This window comes from Calidris pugnax, unplaced genomic scaffold, assembly GCF_001431845.1.
Source record: "Calidris pugnax isolate Ruff unplaced genomic scaffold, ASM143184v1 scaffold4, whole genome shotgun sequence".
NCBI classification, from domain to species: Eukaryota; Metazoa; Chordata; class Aves; order Charadriiformes; family Scolopacidae; genus Calidris; species Calidris pugnax.
Window position 1 is genome coordinate 9406115 of NW_015090781.1, and position 21006 is coordinate 9427120.

The following is a 21006-nucleotide window of genomic DNA, read 5'->3' on the forward strand; positions in this document are numbered from 1 at the left end:
TATTTAGGCATGTGCTTAATTTTGAATATTATAAATTAAATGTTTGATAAAATATTAAAATATTACATATTAATGATGTCCGTCTACTCTTTCTCTCCAAGTACATATCCCTAATTACTGAAGAACTATGTGTTTATTTTTTCTTTGTATGATGTTTAAATGCAGTAAATTTTTTTGGATATGAGTATGTAAGAAACACCAGTGTAGTTCTGCTTTCCACTATCCCATTTTTAATTCTGCGTCAGCTGTGGTATAACCTGTGGGGTTTTATTAAAACTCTTTGACTGCTGAGAAGACGGCAAGGAAGAGGGTTTTTTCGCTCTTCTCCTAAGGCCCGTGTTTGGGGAGTTTCCCTGTTTCTTGGCAGTTCCCCGTACCTGTGTGGGCCAGGTGGAAACAGTGTGTGACTGGAGCACAAGGTGACACACCTGAAGGCCACCTGCCATGTGATGATCTGACTCATAATGCTTTCTGTAGCTGGAGCTTTGCTTTTGTCCCAGTCTTGATACATGAACAGTGTCAAGTGGTGGGAGTTAGTGACTTTTTCCAGCCACAAAACTGGCTCTAAACATCGTAATATCTTCCTGTATTTCTCCTCATTGCATCTGATTTTTCCTGTTCTGTGCTTTTCAGGGAGCTTTAAAATACTGAGCAGATAGAAGCAGTGTTTTGAATAGAGCACTTGTCTTTGATGTGCCGGTGCTCAGCTGCCAAACTCAGCAGTGCTTCGTGAGCAGCCGGACATTTTAAAGTTTTCATTCTTGTTTACAGAGCTAATTAAGCATCTTCGCAGTACTCTTCTCAAATGACAAAGTATCAAAATTACAGTGATTTCCTTGTGAATGAAAAGGTTTTACTTGAACGTGTGACCAGGAGCAGAGGTGAAGAAAACCACTAGCCTGAAAAAAAACAGTCGATCAAATACATGTTCCTTTACAGTCTGTATTAAGCAAATATTTTAAGTAATTTTTGCACATTTGGAGCGTAGGTTATTCTGCTCATTTAACTACTTTCCCCAAGCAATTCTATTTGTTTGAATGTTTGGTTTCTCATTAAAAAGTAAGCATTTACCAATAGCTCTGTAGCCTTACAATACTGTAATGAGTTCCATATGGCAGGACTGCTCTAATAACATTGTTTTCTTCAATTTTTTTGTTATTTTAGAAAGAAAAGGAACTAGATATAGTAATTTTAGCATGTAGTGACTCAGTATTTTATGCTTTAAATTTTTGTGGTCTTTGTCAAGTTGTTGGTAAGACTGGAGGATTATAATAGTCCTTTCTGGCTATAAAATCTATGAATATATTGCACTGATGCAAATCACTGCTGCTGTAAATCAGAATATGCAGACAACCAGTTTCATTTTTAAATGAAGGATTGAAAACCTAATTTTTAACCGTATAGGTATTCAAAATAAGCCTTTATTTATTCTAAATATAAAACCTGCAGTTTCACCCAAAGGCATATCAATTGTGCTCTTGGTATAATATACTGGGAGCCCATTTGCGCAGATGCTTAACTGACAAATATACTGCATGTTTATAAAAAAACAGGCCTTAGGAATGTATTGGGTATGCATTTGGAGACTACTGAACTGTTTGGATGTTAACGTTCTAAGTGCTTCTTCAGATTATTTCTATAGAGTATCTTAAAATGCAAGCCAAGAAAAAAATGCATGAGAAATATTACCAAATGAGCTTGTTGCTTTGTAACAGCCCTTAAATCAAGAGTGTTTATTAGTAAGCTGCCTGCAAATATTTACTTGCCAACCTTTTATTATTTCAAAGGCTTTTATGAACAGTACGTCACAGTGCTAGTGTCATTTACATTCAAATACCAGTTTCTAATGTTTTAAGCTTTCCAGAGACATAATAGGGAGAAAAATGCTAAGAAAATGAAACTTAGATCTTTTCTAATAAAACATTTTTGCAAGCATTTTGTCTCTTCAAGAAGCTGTGACATCCTGTTCAGTTGAAGGAGCGCACGACTTTAATTGCACGACTCATTCACTTTAAATATTTAATAATGCTTTTATTAGTTGCACTGAACCAGTGAAGTAAGATCTGTAATATCTAGTGCTGGTCATCATTTTTATTCATCATAGTTTAATAAGCATTATAATTACAGATTGAGGAAGAAATATGAGTTAGCTTTGTGGTTTTGCTTGGGACTTCTGTGCACGTTGGTATGATTGGAAAGGATTATACAAGCTCTGTGAGCATAGCTGATTGTATTCAAATACACTGGTGCAGGCTTCCCAATATTGACACATTATTCTTCATATATAAGTAACTGCAGAGAAGACAGTGCATAAAATTATGAGTCCTGACACTATTAACTCCATCTGGCTTAGTAGTGAAGTATGAAAATTTGAAGGCCAAGTGGACTTGTTCTTGGCAGGTGTTCTAATGCATGCATTATCAATGGAATTAGACTTCAACTATTTTTACCAACCATTTCCCATATTTGATTGCAACTTTCACGAATAGAAAAGTTATTTAGTCAGTTAGGGAAGCTTTCATTTGGAAATTTCATCAGAGTTCAAGCTGAAAGACCGCTTGTAGACAACATAAGCCCTCTGGGCTCAGTTCTCGAGTAAATATAGATGATGATAATTTAGTATAACTTTCTCCCTTTAATATTACGAGTAGTACGATTTGCATGCTATTTGCATTCTTATGTTTTAATGGGAGGTATAGTAGGGCAGACTAATATGTGGTGCATTTTTTTAATGTTTTGTTAAAACATCATTTTTTCCCCATCAGCAACTTATGCGGGAGCGACAGCAGATGGCCAGCCGCCCCTTTGCTTCTGTCGATGTAGCACTGGAAGTAGGAGCTGAGCAAACAGACTTTCTACGAGGGCCATTAGAGGTAGGAACAGTGGTGCTGACAAGGGACCATTGTGATTTGCATATTTATATTGCTAGTCTCATCTGCATCTGCTTCTGAAACCAAGCAGCATCTGATTACCTGAAGCTGACAAGTCTCAGCTACATATGTTATGCCATTTTCAAGGCGCAGAGTTTTAATAGCATGACATGAGCTGCAACAAAAGCCACTGGAGAATCTATTAGCCTGGGCTGGAGTGACAGCCAGCTCACCTGGCAGCCCCATCGTGATGGATGTGAGCTGAAGGAACGCAAGATGCAGGCCTTAAGGAGGGAGCAAACCTCGTGCTCGGTCCTTCGAGTACATAGTGCCCCCTAGTTAACATCTATCTTAATTAACAGAGATTACAACAAACAAACAAACAAATAAATAAAGCAGCTGCGAGTCGAATTTCAGTGTTGTGGTTTATATGTACAGGTTTAAAGAATACAGGATATACTGCATATTTTCGTTTGTAGATAATGGCTACATTACTGCATTCTTTTATTGTAATTGCAGTACATTGGAAAAGAAATAATAATATGCAAGGCAATGTGATATTGGAGTAGTGTAATAATGCATGAAATGGATTCTGGAAGTTTCACCTGAAAATAGAGGGAGAATTGCAATATGTGGATAATAATGACTATCTAATCTAGGTTGGGGTTTTGGTAGATTGTAATCCTCTATTGCCTTACTTTTATTTACAATATTGTGTTTACAGTTATTACTTTATCTTATTTATGGTTGGACCTGGGAATGAGGTATGATAGCTCTGAAATCTTTCAAGATTATACTTTTCATTGCTGCCAATTCCTCTTAAATTCAAAGCTTCTCTTACTTCTCTCAATAGCCTCTTTCAATGGAAGATTAAATACACTCTATCAAATCTCTAAGGTTCATGGAGAAGTGAGCAATATGAAAAACAGATTCATAGCAGAAAAAAAAAAAGAATCAGCTCTTGAGTACTTATCAAATTGCGGCACTCTGTCCTGCTCCTGTATAGGAAGCAATCACAATTGTTCTTGCTGACATAATTTAAATACTTGGAAGAGATATATAGATATAATAAATAATAGGTATATAAAAATGCCGTATCTCTTTGAAGAAGCTCTGTTATTTTCTGACCAAATACAAGAACCCCCACATTCTTCACCAATATCACTATTTTTCTGTCTCCCTTTATCTTGGAACAGAAGACCTCTCCAGCTCCCCAGGCTGAGGACACATTACGCTGTAGTTAACTTTTAACTTTTTTGTATATGATTTCATTGTTTCTATGCTGATATCTGGGAACATTTTTTCTGTTGTCTTTTCAGAGGGAGGCAATGAGTGGGAGCTGAAGCATCCAACTGTAGTTCTGTACCATACTGATTATTTAATTAAACTTTAGAAGTAAACATCACAAGTTAATTGCCACATTTTCTTTTCCCATATCTTTTATTTAGCACTAAAAAAGGTAGATACTAAAATATTTTAATTATATTTTACAGTTTTTATTAGCTTTTTCTTCCTAGACTAGCATTTTCTAGCTATTGTTTAGTATTCAGTTTCCATAGTGTTTTTTCCTAATTAATACATAGCTATACACAAAATGAAGTCCATTCAAAGTTTCCTTGGAATTACAATATGCTGATCTATATCAAAACAAAGCATTGTGCTGAGGATTAAATGAATGTGATTCAGGGTATTGATTGTCCTTTGATGTACATTCTGTAAGAAGGAGCTATATTAAGCTTCCATTACGGTTCTATCCTCAATTTGCAAAAGGACACTAAAAGTTGCAGTTGCCATTCTGTTCTTTGTTCTTTTGGACTGAAGGGAATTTGGATCACACATGTATTTCCAGGGTGCAATGCTTAAACAATAGGACAGCATGAAGTAGCTATAACTTCATTTTGTTGTGTTAGGTTCGAATCTTTAAGCTATTTTAATAATTCTGTGCTTTCTGATGCCCATTGTGATCTTCTAAAGTTTGAGAACTTTTGATAATAATGAGCAATAACTCTCTTCAAAATGTTCCACGGGCATTGCAGAGGTCTTGCACTGATATACCAGGGGTTCCAGTTTTAATGGTGGTGCATTGCATCCCCTCACTTCATACTTTTCATGGAATCACGGAATTGTCAGAGTTGAAAGGGACCTTTAGAGATCATCTAGTCCAACTTCCCTGCTAAAGCAGGAACGCCTAGAGCACATTGCTCAGGACTGCATCCAGGCAGGGCTTGAAGATCTCCAGAGAAGGGGACTCCACGACCCCCTTGGGCAACCTGTTCCAGTGCTCTGACACCCTCACCGTAAAGATGTTTTTCCTCATATTTGAATGGAACTTCCTATGTTCCAGCTTTTATTGATATTCAGCACTTCCAATGACATTGTATTGATCCATGGGTCCTTTGGGCTCAATGTAATGTCATTGAACTGTTCCAAACATTACAGCAAGTCTCCCATTCAGCTGCGTAGTAAGTCTGCTGTTCATTGATGTCATCTGGCTTACATGATGGTGCTTTTGTACAGCTGGTGTTCTATATTAATACTGATTGTCTGATACAAGTCAATATTCATACAACATCGACATGGCAATTCTAATATGCCATTTGATTAGCTTTTGTTATATTATTTGCATTTATTTGTGAATATCCAGAGCAACTGTTTCACTGTAGAGTTTTAGTTTGCACTAAAAGGCACTTTTTTCCCAGTGTTTGGAAAGCATATCTAAAAAAATAGGAGTATGGATGCTGTACTAAAAATGATTGCCTAGTTTAGATACTTACAACTGATAATATTTGGGTTTATTTTCAGTTCACAACAATTTGCAACAGGTTAAAATAAAATCCTGAAAACATAACAGAAGAGAGTTGAATCTCTGTTATTTTGGGCTCTCTTTCTGCTCTGGAACCTTTACCAGCCAGTCTATCTTTCTTAATATTTTGCCAACAAAATGACAGTATCTTGATATTAACTCCTTCAAAAAACTTTAATCTGAATCATATTCCTCCTGTTTCCTGCTGTCTGAGTGGGTTTTCAGCCACTGGCAGTAGCCTTTGCTCTTCCCAATTTAAACCATATTATTCATCAATCTTTATGTCTTCAGACTGCCTTTCTGTGTAACTAAGTCACAACATGACATTAACAAGTCTCATCTTGTCATCCATTCTGTCATGTTGGCCTTACATCAACTATTAAATATCTTATTTTCAGCTTAAACTTAACACAGAAATAAAACTTAGTTTTTCTCTTGCCCTTCTCCTCTCTTGGTGTCACATCAACCACTGTCTTGCTAACGATATTGGTAGCATGGCAGTATCCTAATTTGAAATCTAGCAGGCAATGCCTGATGGCATGATATTCATGATACTCATCTTGTGCACAAATATCCTATTTAACCTGTGCCAGCCCTAATCTGCATCTTTGTCTGCTTCTGTTACAATTGCCATTTCCCTACTTAAAAGTGATGAAATCTGCGTGAGAGCTTATGGGAGAAGGTGACACTGGAGCGAGGCCACCCCTCGCTCTTCCTCCTCCTTCTTGGGAAGAACAAGAGCAGCCTAAAATTACTCTGGTGGAGGAGAGGAAGAAAAATCTGGAAGACAGTGAATTTCTGGATCCCAAGAGGGGAACAGTCAATGAGGGACTACAATTTAGTGGCCGGTGTCCCAGGGGCAGGGAAAAGAAGATAAAGACTTCCTGAGGTCCCCCTGCTTGCAGTTTTACATCGCACAAGCTCTTAAGCAGCAGAGTAAGAAAGCACCAGAAGTGCCTTGTCCAGAGAGTTTGAGAATATTGTGATATTTTGTGATACCATCATAATTTTTTCAATACTAGAATCATAAAAAATTAAAGTAGCATCATAGATCAATAGATACAATGCTTCTTGACACGCAGTGCCCTCAGTGTTAAAACATTTTTTATTCCTTTAATTTCATTTTTCTAGACATTGAAGCTGTTTCCAGACCTGGTTGCTTTTTGCTACTCAGTATATCCCCGAAGCTAAATCATTTAGGCTATCTTCATATTCTAAGCCTCATTTAGGCAACATTTTTTTTCCTCAAAATATAAATTACTCTTGAAAATTCACTTCCACTGTGCTGCTGACAATCATTAATCTGAATGTTAAGTGAAAAGTAATAGAAATGTTTTTTCTGTCCTGCTTTGCCTAACTTCTAAGTATTTTTCAGCTCATTCAGAGCCCATGATTATTTTTTTTTTTTAAACAAGGAGAGATTCTTTCTTTCAGCCTGTGAGATAAACTGTTATGTTTGGTCACACTAAGGGCATCATCTACTGTGCTGCATCTGCTGGAGTAAAGACAGATGTGTTATTGACTGCATAAGAACCAAGTGCAGATTTGCTCCTATGATGGTCATCTATTTGATATATTTACAGTATTACTCGAATATCTTTTTTTAAAAAATCAATGTTCTTTAATAATTATTTCTTCAGAAAAACATGCAGTAAATCTTTCAGTCATTTTTACATCAAGTTACTGCATTTCTTGTAAAATTGTCACAGATGTTAGATTGTTCTCCACTTCTGACAAGGTAAGATGATGTCAAGAATTTTGAATTTCAAATAAAATCTAGCTTTCTTTCGCTACCAAGCAGTAAGTCATATTTCTGGCATGTTATATAAGTTTTGAATTTCAGGCACTTCATGTAAGTATGCAGCTAAGATGGGCTATTATTTCTAATTTATCTGAGTTATACAATTGGAAGGTATGCACTGGCACCAGTAGCTATCATGATACCAAGAATGGCTCTTGGAAATCAGGGTGACTTATTAAAACACATTAAAATCTTATACCAGAAGTTTGTGAGGTTTCAGTAATTAAAGTTTATACTAATAAGCAGTGTTGTTGGTTTCTCCTGCCAATAAGATGTCGGGACCTTTTAGCTTGCTTTACAAACAAATCCAGTTAAGTTGGGGTCATTTTCTTCTTTAATTTGAATAATTCAGTAAGTAATTTTTGAAACTGCAACCTAAGCATACTTCATTATTTTGTACAAAATGAAACTAGTTGTATACTTCATCAGCATTACACCTGTGTTATTTTGATGACATAATGTCTAATACCAAGGGAACAGACTCTTCTCAACTCTTTGTTACAGGTCATCAGATTGCCACTTGATATTCTCAGTTCCTAATTTTAGTCTCAGTATCAGACGATAACTTCATTCCCCTTGTAATAAAGTGACAATTTGTTTAAGATAATGATGAAATTGTCCCTAGAATGGTCATCTTGTTTCCAGTGACCATAAAGACAATGCATATTTGGCAACAGGAGCTATCAAAGACCATAATACTTGCACTTCTTAATTACTTGAAAGTCATGCTATATAATTTACAAAGTTACAGGTGATGCTCATGGCTCATGCAAGCTTATAGGGAAGCTGAACTCTGGGAACTTTATAGAAGATATTAGTATATTATATTAAATATGTATATTAAAATCTGATTATTCCTTATTGTTGCGGTGGAATAACTAGACATCATCCTGCACTATCTTGTGGGAAAACCACACATTCTTCTGGATGGGGACGGATGGTTTCACTGGCTAATCCATGTTTCTATCTTTGTCATGGTTAGTGCTGAGGAAGGTGTAGTGCCAAATGCAGGATACAGCATGTGAGTCAGTTCAGCCATGACCACATGGAACAAGCTGCATGGAACAATCCCCAGGGACTGCAAAAGCTGTATCTGGACTCAAGGGAGGAGAAATGTAGTTTAGAGACACCTAACCCATTTGTTCTTTTCAATGAAGGTTGCATTGGTTTTTTGTAACCTGACCCCTAGAAGACTTTGGTCGTACATGTGAGTTGGTGTTTTTAGAACTTTCATTGCTGAGTTTGTCATTTTCCTAATATTTTCCTTTCCTAGAAAAGTTGGGGTTTTTTACTCCTTGCTAATTCCAAGTTCAGATTATCTGTATTGTCCATATGTCTGTAAGCCAGGCTCTGCTTGGCATTGAGGAGGGCTTCACTAGGTGTTTTGTCTAGGCTGTTGCACTGCAGCTCAAGGAGGACCAGAGGAGAGAGACTCTAGATGAGAACAATGTGAGCAATCAGAGACTTAGAAAATATAACTACAAGAAAAAGTCAAGGAAATTGGAATAGACTATTGAAAGGAGTCAAAATAATAACCTTCAAAATATGCAAAAGGGTAGTAGCAATCAGGAGGGCAACAGTCTTTTCTTTGCGTGCACTGTAGGCAGCAAAGGTGTAATGGACTTAAATTGTACTAGAGGAGGTTTAGACTGGATATCAGGAAAAACTTCTCATAATAAAGCTAACTCATTGGAACCAATTGCCAGGGAAGGTGATGGAATTTCTTTTGTTAGAAGCTTTTTAGAACAGGTTAGACAAACATTTCTCGGGTACCGTGTACCCATAGCTCCATTAGCTTCTCTCCTTTCAGCTGACTTTATTATTATTATGATGGCTGCCCAGCTCTTCCTTCTGCATGCTCTCTGAAAATTTTGAACACACTAATTACCTTCATTGCACTAGTAGTTTTCTGTTACTGAATATTTCTGACCCTTCTTTCACTTTTGCTGCTATTTTCATTGATTTATGTCCTCAGTTTTCTTGCAAGATCAGAAACTCTTAAGTCATCTCTGACCCTCAGTCTCTTCATGACTGTAGGTCTGACTAATATGTTCTCCGATCCATTCTGGAATAGCTTCAGTATTCTCCTTGAAGCCTGTATTCATGATGTAATTGTTTTTATTTTAACTGGTGCATTGCCACTTTTGTGGCCTTTCAAAATTCATGTGTCCTACACTACTAGATCTTGGATGACACCCCTGACACTGAAGAGAAGAATCTATATTGGATCCCATTTTCTGGTTTTCTGTGTTACTCAAAGATCATGCTAGATTTTCTGTCCACTGCCTCAAGAGCTCCATTATCTTGTGCCATACTTTGACCTTGATGGCTCACTGCATTCTTCTCTGTCCACTCCTTCAGTCCTGTTCATCTCGAAAACTTTCTCCCAAACTATTGAGTCACTTTGTTATAAACCCTACCTTCAAATATTCTTCTTTGCAAATGACTGATTCACCTTGGGTATCCTTTTGTGATACCATGTGTGGTTATATCATACGCAACATTCACATTTGGTAGTTCTTCCATTAGAGAAAAAAATTTACCTGAAAGCAGCATTATTTGGTCCCTGCAATAACTCCTTTCTCTTATAATGAACTGTTTTTCATAAAATAGGAGTTTTAAATTTCGCCCTATTTAATTCCTTGTTCAGTGGTCATATACAACAGTGTAGCTCTGTCCAATTAAATATCTTTACATTTGCATAATATTTTTGTGGCTTCTCTTTAAATTTCTGTCTAGCAATGTGTGAATGTGTGAATGTTCTGAGCACGTGATTCAGAACAAATACCTAATCTAGTTGCGCATGCGTACTGGCCACAGCTATGGTATTTCAAGTGTGTTGAGTATAGTAGCTATTCAGTGTAGAGTGTATAGATCAATTCCTTGCACAAAGTCAAGTTAACAATATTTTAAGATTTCTAAGTAATAGTTTTCTTCTTCTGCAAATGAGAAATCTAAAAGTAGTCTGAGAAATGCTGCCTGGAATAAGCCACATCATTTTTTCATACAGACCAAATTTTTGTCTGCGTGTTTACTAACAAAATATGTACTAACACCTCCAAACTTGTTGATGTTTTGACAGAGTCCTTAATTTAAAGAAAGTTTCAAAAATTTCTAGATTGATTCTGGAATATATCCAGAATCTAAATTTACAGAAAACACATTTTTAATCCCTACATTCTCTTGTTTGCTTGCTTATTTCTCTTGAGTTAACTTACTCTCAAGGGCAAACAGACATTGTAAGAATACCTTAAACATAATGTATAAGAGATTTTTCTACATGCAGGTTGATGTCCTAATATTTCAGAATAAAGCCTCTGCTTATTAGCATATGAGCTATAGGATCCATGAATTCACAATTAGTTTTGAAAACCTGATTTTTTTTTTCATGTTTTTTGACAAAAATGTGTCTTTCCGCTTCACTAAATTTATTTGGCACATGGATGGCATAATCAGATGACTATAGAAATTGTTTGGATAGAAATATATGATTTGTCTTGAACAAAATTGCCAACAAATTTCATGCTCAATTGGAACAATTAGCAGGAATTTTGGCTGACTAGCTACACGTAGGTGTTTCAGCAGCATTGGCATGCTGTGAATAGAAAATGTTATTATTGTATTACGGGTAGTTGAAAATTGAAAGTATCAAAATAAATATTCTGATTGTTTTCAGGCAGAAGTGTTTAGATGTGTCTGTAAATGTTATGAATAATGACACTGTACATGTCCTATGTTCATTAAAATTAATAAATACAATCTTTCCAACATCTTATTTCATAAAGTAGATAGATACAAAAATTCAGTGAATACAAACCAAAATATGTATGTATGTATCTCTAGGTTTGTCTTTGAACAAGGCTTGCTTATGGGAATCTTGCCTTTGGATAGCAAATCCATGACAATGAGATTTTTCTGGAAATGTTTAAACTGAACATACCAAAGCATGGAAATAATTATGATATCAGAATAACTAAAAAGCACATAGATTGAAATTTTTCTCAGTTTGGTTGTCTGGGCCTTTTTTACACCTGATTTGCGCATACCATTCTCTGCCAGGCTGCTCTTTCTAGTTACATATATTTTCTTAGTATTTCTTTTGGTTTTAGATCAAAAGATATTTCTCATCTTTAAAGTAGGACATTTCTCTCTTTAAAAAGGAAAGAAGAAATCCATACAGAAACTATAGTCTTTCATCAGCTATTTCCCATGTTTCCAGGTGGAACTGGCTACTGTACAGTGGTGTTTGATTTTTGGCAACTTGTAGTCCTTAGCTTTGCTTCAGAGGCTTTACCTGCCTGCCATTTCCTACCTCTGTACTTGAGTTTCAGTTCTTCCTGCCAACAACAATACATATTGAAACTGCAGCAGGCAGGAGACAAAAGTGCAGTGCCTTCGCTTTTCTTCACAGAACTTGACAGCCTGCATGTATTGTTGGATAATCTAATAGGTTATGCCAGTTCTCACTGAAGTTTTATCGCTCTATAACTTCTATCAAACTAAATTCGAGTCTGAAGTGAAGATGAATTCATTGTGTAGAAGGCAATACATCCACCCTGGACAGCAGATGCCTAAACCTCACCTAAGCTTTAGAGAGCCATCCAATTTGCTTACTTTCCAAGACTATTCAACCCAGCAGGCACTTGCCTACTTGGTCTACAGACTCTGCTTTCAGAGAGTTATTAGCTAAGCTTTGCCTGAGTCCACAGAAAAGACTGAAATGTTATGTCTGGTCAGGACTACAACTAAACTAATTTTGACGATGGCAACCTTTTGCACAATAATATAGTGAGAATAGCATTTGTCCATGCAGTAGGAAAGCCTGAGGGGGACTATACTACATAGCCCAGGCATCCTGTGAGAGCACACTTGTATTTTTACAGCTAGAAGAGTGGATTAGTCAGATGGTGAAAGGAGAACAGATTAGAGGGAATCTGACTGCTTAGGTGACCTGGACACTCCTCTGGAAGGGGGCAGGTGGACAATGTTCCCCGTGGGCAGGATCTAGAGCTGAAGAGTATGCTCTTTCCACCTCAGTGTCTCACTGTGGTTCTGCCTGCTGCACTTTGGACATCATGGCTCTTGAGTTTCTGATTGCATGGTGGGTCAGTTTCAAGAAAAAAGATGAAGCACGTTCCTGTTGAGGTAGATCATGAGCCCCCTGGACTGAGTAGAGCCTGGAGCTCAGCTCTCTCCTTACCTGGATCAGGATCACCTTTCTGATGTCTGCTCTACTGTACAAAAAGTGAATGTGGGTCCCTCTCTTGTTATGTGCCCCTTATCAGAGCTGGGGGAGTTTAACCTCAGTGTGCTGCGTAGCATTCCTCCTTGTTCCTGTGTTCTCAGTGGGAGTCCTATTTATCCCTTTGCATATTGTGAGGGACAGTTTTCTTTCTCACACTGTTTAGAAAGGTGTGGTAGTAATTATAGGCATTTCTTGTGAGGAACACAACATTTCCAAGAGGCTATGAGGAGGCTGGGTGTGTAAGTTATAGGGCAGGGATTCCATTCACTGGCTTTAGCATAGCAGAAACATCATGAGGTGTTAGTTTCAGTATAATTGTCAACATTTTTTTTTTATTACAGAAAATGCCAAAATACTAGAGTTTGAAAAATGAGTGGGCTCAATCAGGATTTGGGGCCCAATGGTATGATTCCTTAATGTTCTTGAAGGAGCCGCCTTCTTGTACAATTTCTTTTGGAAATCAAGAGATTATGAATGTTATCCTGCAGTAAAGCAGAGACTGCAGTAAAGAGGAAGTTACAAAGGCTGTGAGACTGCAGTGAGATTGGGAACATCAGTAAGTTTGTATCAGGGCCATCTCTACAAGATGAACTCCTTTTAAAAGTAAGCAGTATTTGTGATATGTGATTGCTTCCAGTTATAAATATAGCGTACTTTACAAATCTACTAAAGCTTCTTATAATGAAGCCTGTAAAACATTATTGTTCATTAGTGTGAAGCAGTAAGGTTTTTAACAGTTAGGTATGAAATAAAATTTTCCTTTTTTTCATCTTTGGTATATATTCATGTTACTGGAATTTTATTTCAAGTAGAATTTTGCCTTTCCAACTGCTATTCCTTATACTGTATCCTTGGCAAGATGACCTTTTTCTTATCTTTATTATCCAGCTTTCAGTAAGAAACTGGGAAGTTTAAAGAGACACTTGTCATCTGCTTCTTGTCTCAACTGTTTAGGCCTTTGAAAAAGATGTATAAATATTGAACCAGCTGGAGTTAATAAATAAACTTATTCTGTTCTACAAACAACTTAATGGTTATTAAAGGAACAGCCACTGGGCTTTTGGAAAAGTAGACAAGCAATTTATTTTATATTGAAAAATTTTTCAAATTGTAAGAATCAGAAGGGATCAAACGTACCCTTCTGAACACACTAAAATATCAGTTTGTGTGCAGAAAAGCATTATCCAGTGACTCACAAACATGATTTATGTTTTGCAACACAAAACACACAAGTGTAGGACACTCTTTAAGATCGCCACTAAATATACCAAGAGGCACTGACATGACTTTGGCAATGAGATCCAGTGAGATCATTTCCCTCTGGGCATATGGATGCTGTAAAGTGTGTATTTCATTTTTTTGCATGAAGAATATTTTAAAATCATATCAAAAGAAAGAAAAAATATTACCATTTTGTTATAAACAGAGCCAACCAAATATCATAAATTGAATATGCATTAAAAAAATCTATAAAAGTTACTGTCATGTATTCATGTCGTAGCTTTGGGGCTTAATCGTGAATGTTCTTTGAATTACATTCTCCTGTCACTCACTTGCTGAACTCAAGAAAGGTAGAGTTGCACCAGCTCCAAACCCAGCACAACATATATCTGCTAGAGCACCATTAAAACTAGACTAGTGAAATAGTATACCTATTCTGATGGATTTATTGAGGAATACTAGATTTGTGTGTATGGTTAAATGCAGATATATGGATATAAAGCTTCTCGCATAAACTAGAGCAACTTTGACATTAATATAATGAAAGAACTGCTGTAAAGGCACTTCCTTCAGTAGCAGAATGTAAGAGTGGTCAATGTCTGCTTTTCTGCTGATATTTCTTGGTGAGACATATTTTTTGTGTTTCTCTTCTTATGTCACCCCATAAATTCTGGGTGGATTAAAAAAAAAAGTCAGGATTTTTTTCCTGACTTTTGTATACTACGTGCAGTGTTTTTTAATGACTGTGTTTAAATATTGGTAGTGCACGTTCAGTAAGAAAACAGTTATGAGTTTGTGGCTCATCAATGGTTCAGTTTTTGAGGGTGGGGTTTTTTTTTGAGGCTTTGTGGTAAACTAGGCCCAGTTGACAGGGTAACAAACCAGAAGGGGCTAATGAGTATCCCACTCACAGGCTTTTACCTGTGCTCAGCTTTGACCAATTAGCCAATTAGAAGCAGCTGTGAAAGCTTAGATCCAAATAAATAACAAATTTGCAGGTTCACCTGAAAAGGCTGTAGGGTGGTGTGGAGAAATGCCGCAGGAAGAGCTTTGTGTGAAGAGTTGATGGTTGACTGCAGAAAGCAGCCTGGAAGCTTGGTAAGCTGTGGAGAGAAAAGTCTCTTTTCTTTCTTGTTTAATGTAGGATGCCTTGGCTGGGATTCAGTAAGGTTAAGGTGAACTGTACTAAAGCTGTTTTCTGTGCTGTACAAATTGGCAGTGCTATTTTAGTTCTTCAAAGAAGAAACAAAAGAAAAATAGGTTTCAAGTACCTATTACCAAGAGTAAATGAGAAAGATGTTTTTCTCTCTAGGTCTGACTTTGTTTGCTTGATTTTTCTTTTTCTTGGTAACTTGTCAATCATAGTTTTCTTACTTGTGTGTGCCAGCTGCAATTTAAGTGATTCCACTGTTAAAAATCTTCTGTCTTTAGAGCATGTTAGTCCTTTTTGCTAGTGTCCCCTTTGAAGACTGTCAGGTAGTCAAGGCAGATGTAACTTTTCTCCTTAGTAATGCCTTTGTTTTCTGTCTTCAGGAAATAGGCTGGCTACTCTTCTTAATCGTAATAAAGTTTCACTTAAATGGGCAAAACCTCATTTTTGGAATAATTAATTAATCTAATTAAAAAATCCCTGTGACATTCTAAAGGCATCATCTTCTTCCGGTGATTTATTGACATATTTCAGTGCTTAAGTGTCTAGATTTTAGGTCAATAGGTATGTTAACAAATACGTACTGATACATAGAAACATCTGAATAGCATAAACTGTATTTTATTACTGGCTCTGGTTGCCAACTAGAGATGACAGAATTGTGTACTTTTGGGTACTGTAGAGTGAGTCATTCTGAATACCTTTTTCCTAAGCATATTAGATCACTACATTATATGAAAAAAAGAGTCAGTGTGTTAAAAGTATGCTCTAATTGCTTTCGCAATGGAAGTCGTGGAGTCTGAACCCTTGTTTAGTAGGGTCCTTCCAATCTGTCTTCTGATTAGTCTTAGGGATCATTTTGTTTGTTCTCATGTAATTAGCATCTCTTCTTTTTAAACTCTTCCAACTGATAAGTCATGTTTAATGGCAATCATTGCTATGTATTAACTTGTAACTGTGAATAATGTAATCTGGGTCTAATTTTTTCAAACAAATTCATGTGCAGAACTGTGCTTCCAAAAGTAGTCCATCTGACTTTAGTAGGCAGCTGCAGTTAAGTATATTCATAAAATTTAGCAGGGTCAATTTTATAGTCAGTTGTACTATGATAGAATTTACAATCAGAATACTTGTGTGATTATTGTATCTGTATCTTGGAAGCAAACTTCGGAGTAAATGTTATAAACCAGCTTTGGAAAGTGAAAAGTGGTTATCCTGGAAAGTGAATCTTTATTGTTGCATGCAAATACTTAACTAAGCAAAAGTGATTAATTAAGCCACAAATTGAGAAACTTTTCTCTGTCCATGATCTGATGTTACTAATGCATTGATCTGATGTTACTAATTCGACCACTAGTCTACATCTATAGATAGTTTAATCTACAATGAATCATATGTGGTAATGCATTTATTTAGTATTGGTACCCTTTCTCTCAGTTATAAATTTCAGTGAAGGCAGTGTTTTAATAATTAAGAGGTACGTAGTGAATCTTCTAAAACTTGTATTCAGAAATTCACTGTCCCTAATTTCATGCAATCATAAGCAACTTGAAGTCAATGTGACACAAGAAATGATACTCAACTGCCTCATCTCTAACAAATGACAGTAATTAGCCATATTTCAAGCAAAAGATAATACATCACAGATAAGAAAGTTCATATTTCATACAGTGCCCATTACCAGCGATGTAAGGCGAAATGAACTATCATGTTACACTCCTTTATAAGCTCTTATGTCACAAAATGTAATATTAAAATGATGCTTGAAAAGTAAGTTTTAAGGCAGAGGAAACTCTTGAAAATTGATGGCTTTAGGGAGCAGTCAGCTGTAGTATTTACTTTGATAAGGACTAGGGGAATACTCATGGGAATTAAAGAAATCCTATGCATCCTTTTTGTTGTGCCATCTTCCTCACTGCTAATAAGGTAATGGCAGTTTGGTTCCTTTGTGGTTGTTTCTACAGTGACTCAAAACAGTACCAGCTTTGTCTTTGTAAAAAGACTGCGAATAAAACAATTGTTCTCGAGCATCTATAAATTCTTTGCTGCTTATAAAGCCTATTATGTGTCACTGACCTATGATGTGGGCACCTTGGAAACAATCTGTGTAATGAGAACAAGGCTTCCCACACTGAGTGGAGGTTCAGATCTTTTCCTGTCAAGATTAGAGTGGTCTGAGGTTCAACAGCAAATAGCTGATTAATATCATAAGATAGTTTGTCCCAGTATCTAAAACCAGTGAATAGACTGAGTAGCTGCTAAATAAAATTGATTCCATTTATCTGCTGTAAATAAAAGGGGGGAAAGTTGTGAAATGGTGAGCGATGAGGTGAGTAAAAGCTGTGATCTGAGCCAAATCCTGCCCATTGCCCACCACTTATGCAGTAAGTAACATATCTATACAACTTCTGCAAAGCAAAAGAAAAGGGGAACATAAATGTACATACCCTTTATGCAAAGCAGTCCTGTGTAATCCCAAATGGCGTGTAACAGACCTCTGTGAGAAAGGTGGTGCATTTTGGAGAGGGATGGTGGTAAGAAGGCTGTGGAGCAGCTATTGTTACAGTGCTGGGAACATGCACAGAAGTGAGGTGTAGTACGGGTGCAGTCTGCTGCTACAAAAGGCTGTCAAATTAAAGATGATGGACAGAAACCAGTTTATGCTGCTTTGTGCAGGACAGGCATCCTCTCTGATGTCAAGACACATAATCTAGGATTACTCTAGTACCGCCCTGTTTGACTTCTTATGTGAAAGTGTAACTCTCGGTATTTATCTCTGTGATCAATGTCCAGAAACTCAAGATAAAAAAGCAGAGTTAGTCCCTACCAGGCTACATCAGTAGCATCTTACTGAAACTAGTCAGTCATGCCTGTGATGTTTACGTGTGGTTCTGTAACAATTCTTTACTAGGAATTTCACCCCTTGCATAGAATAAAGGAGGAAGAATATCAGTATTTTTAGCATTCTGAAATCTTTCAATCTGCATCCATGATAAGACTTTATTACTGATTCTGAGGAGAAAACCCAAGCAATTTCTCTTTAGGTAAAAAAACTCAAACCCTCAACTTGTAAAATTTCTTTCCATAAAGATTACCTATAAGGTCTTTTCTAGGTGTAAAGGTTCCTTATAAAATGAATGCATGAAATTTAGTATTTTCTTCATAAATTACAACACTATATTTGAAAACATGCACAACTCTTCTGTTTTTTAGCAGTACTTGCAATGGAGTCTTAGGTATTTATACATGTGATGGATTCAAATAGCAATACAAATATGTATGTTACATGATGTAAGCACAGATCAAAATTAAAAGGAGTTATTTCAAAGGAATAAAAGGTATTCTTTGTAGTGAAACAAATATTCCAATTGTATGAGCAGTATCTGAAATGTCCTGTCCTGATGTTTTCGCATGTTCAGAGAAAACCAACACTACTGGTATTTCCTTCCTTAGCTTCATTTTATTTGGGAGAAAACATTAATAAGAGTTACTACTGTACTAACGGTGCAGCCCAAAGGCTCCGGTTTGTCTTGTTTTTGAGTGTCACAATTAACAAAGTGAGGTTGTTCCAGTATTATCCAAGAGTCATTGTTATAATCTAAGTGTTATTTGTGGGGTATGGAGTCAGGCTCCCTGAAGTGTGAATGTCCTTCTGCTGACTTATAGTTTTGCATTATTTAAGTAGTAAATTCTGTACAACGCAGATAGGAACCTTTGAGGGAAAGCAAATATTATAGTAATTCAATATTTCAGTAGCCTTGTAGCTATTTGAAACAGTCTATTAGTAATGATGTTTATTTTCATCTTTAGGTATAAAAATGCTTCTAATATATCAGTAGATATCCATCCCACTTTACGCACACAAAAAAACGACAAATTGGAAGAAAGCTCAGGGTGTTGGGTTTTTTTGCCCATGTCCAGTGACCTACTTGTAAATGACAGTATTTATACTGGCCCTTTCTATCTTCAATCTAGATATGGCTTTGAGAATAACAGAAGCCATAAAATATAACCCAGTAATTGCTCCAGCTTTTCCTAAAAATACGAGGCTTAACTAGAACTCATTCAGAAATACATTGCCAATTTAAAAGTGTTGGGAAAAATTTCCCTCAAAAGATTTTGGTATTATAATGCCTGTTGCTGTAGTAATCCATTTTCAGATGCCTGACTCAGAGCTGAATTCAGAGCCAGGTGTGGAGCAGAGCCAAAAGGGAATACTGAAAAGGGACGCCTCTTCAAAAGTACCTAAAACAGGCTGCAGAAAGCTTCTTGTGTCAAGTCAGGATTCACATCTAAAAATGGTCTCCTGGAGTTAGGTGATCATGCTTCTGCTTTCAAAAACAGAGGGAGTGCTTGTGCTTTATACTTTGTACAGTAGTTCAGTGGCTTAGTCATTGAAAATATAAGAGATGGGTGTTACAGGCCATCATCAGCCAACGGAGTCAAAGAATCATCTCTATGACCTGAATGTAAGGCTACAGGCTGCTCTTGTCATTGATTGTCATAGCTGTGACTCTGCTATTGTAGAGAAAAGGGTTCTTGATCTCGGCAAGCTTGGTGGAAAAATGACCTGTAACCTGGACTGCAGTCCTGGGAGACAGAAGATATTTGGTGTGGGTTTTCTAATCTCTTTGCAAAGTGATGTTCAAGCCCTTACTCCAACTGTACAGATGTAATGTGTTATTCATTAATTGCTCTTCGAGGCAGAATCAAAAACTTTGTCTCTATCCCTGGTAACATTAACACTGGGTTACAAAATTGTACTTTGTTTGGCCTGATTAATCCTGAAGTTCTCATTGTTCCGTAGGAAGCTTCAGCAGGGGAATATTTACTTTGATATTCCGGCATGTGCTTATGTAAAACACAAAGCTTATGAAGCCATTAATTCTGTTTAGATTACAGTAAATTCTGAATGCATGAAAGTTTCTCTGTGTACCACCAGGAATTTATTTGGATTTAGGTGACAGTAAAATAATGCAGAGAATCTTTAATCTATTTTGGGAGGGGAGGGTAAGAGGGGAACAGAGTGGGATGGACAGCCATCATAGGAATAGGTACCTAAGTTCTATACTTCTTGAGTCAAGTCACAGTTGACCTGGATCTATGGTCTTCTAATAGTTAATACTTTTCACCTGTCTTTATATATTTATTTCAAATAATGCGTCAACTTGAGCTGTGATAAATTTAAGAGTCACTTAAGTTTGTTTTGCCTTCATCTATTAAAGTTGTCTCAAAATCTTGTACTTTTATTGGTGCTTATAGATTTTGATTTAATAATCTTTTAAAAATTGTTCAGTAAAGCAAATCGAGTTCTTCACACTGCAAAGCACGTTTCCCAGACCACGGATTGTTCTGGAGCTCTTGTCTGAATGCAGTGTAGTTTTCTTTTTGTCTTCCTTGTTTGGATTAGGGCTGGAACCAAAGTATGAAATCTGAGAGTTGATCATAAGCTGGTATGGGTTTGTTAATGCTTCGTGGTTGGTAATGCTCTGGTCAAAAATGAATGTGATTTTACAGATGCTGTCTAAAAGTATCACTGCACTCACCTGTTAGTGTTTCCCAGTTCCCCCTTAAGGGTGAATAACATCCTGTGTCTAGATAGGACCTTGCATTCAGCTGTGTTGAGAAGCATACATCTTCCTTCCTGTTGTCTTGCTGCATAGTGTCTATCAACAGTAAATAACAATTTCTTACCGATCAATGTTATTTACCATCTGAAAGCTTTATTAGAAAGACTTTATTACCATGTAATGATTAAAGTAATGGATTGTATGGAGTCGAACATCAGTTGTCATAAGATGCCAATAGAAATACTTGCTGATACTTCATCACAAATACTATTTATTATAACCTGCATGTATTTCAATGCATACTGTTACTTGGATCAGTCGATTCTGGTGTTGAACTGAAAGTAAG

General features: G+C 36.6%; 1 protein-coding gene across 3 annotated transcripts in view; it reads left to right on the forward strand.

Moving 5' to 3' along the window:
- The window catches only part of ATRNL1 (attractin like 1), a 488877-nt gene that overhangs the window by 360973 nt on the left and 106898 nt on the right, over positions 1-21006 (forward strand). For 2 of the 3 annotated variants that reach the window (XM_014959476.1, XM_014959485.1), the window contains exon 27: positions 2766-2873. The exons of the other annotated variant lie outside the window; for it this stretch is intronic. In XM_014959476.1, coding sequence (XP_014814962.1) covers positions 2766-2873 — 108 coding nt within the window. The remainder of the gene's footprint in view (positions 1-2765; positions 2874-21006) is intronic. 3 annotated transcript variants of the gene reach the window in all.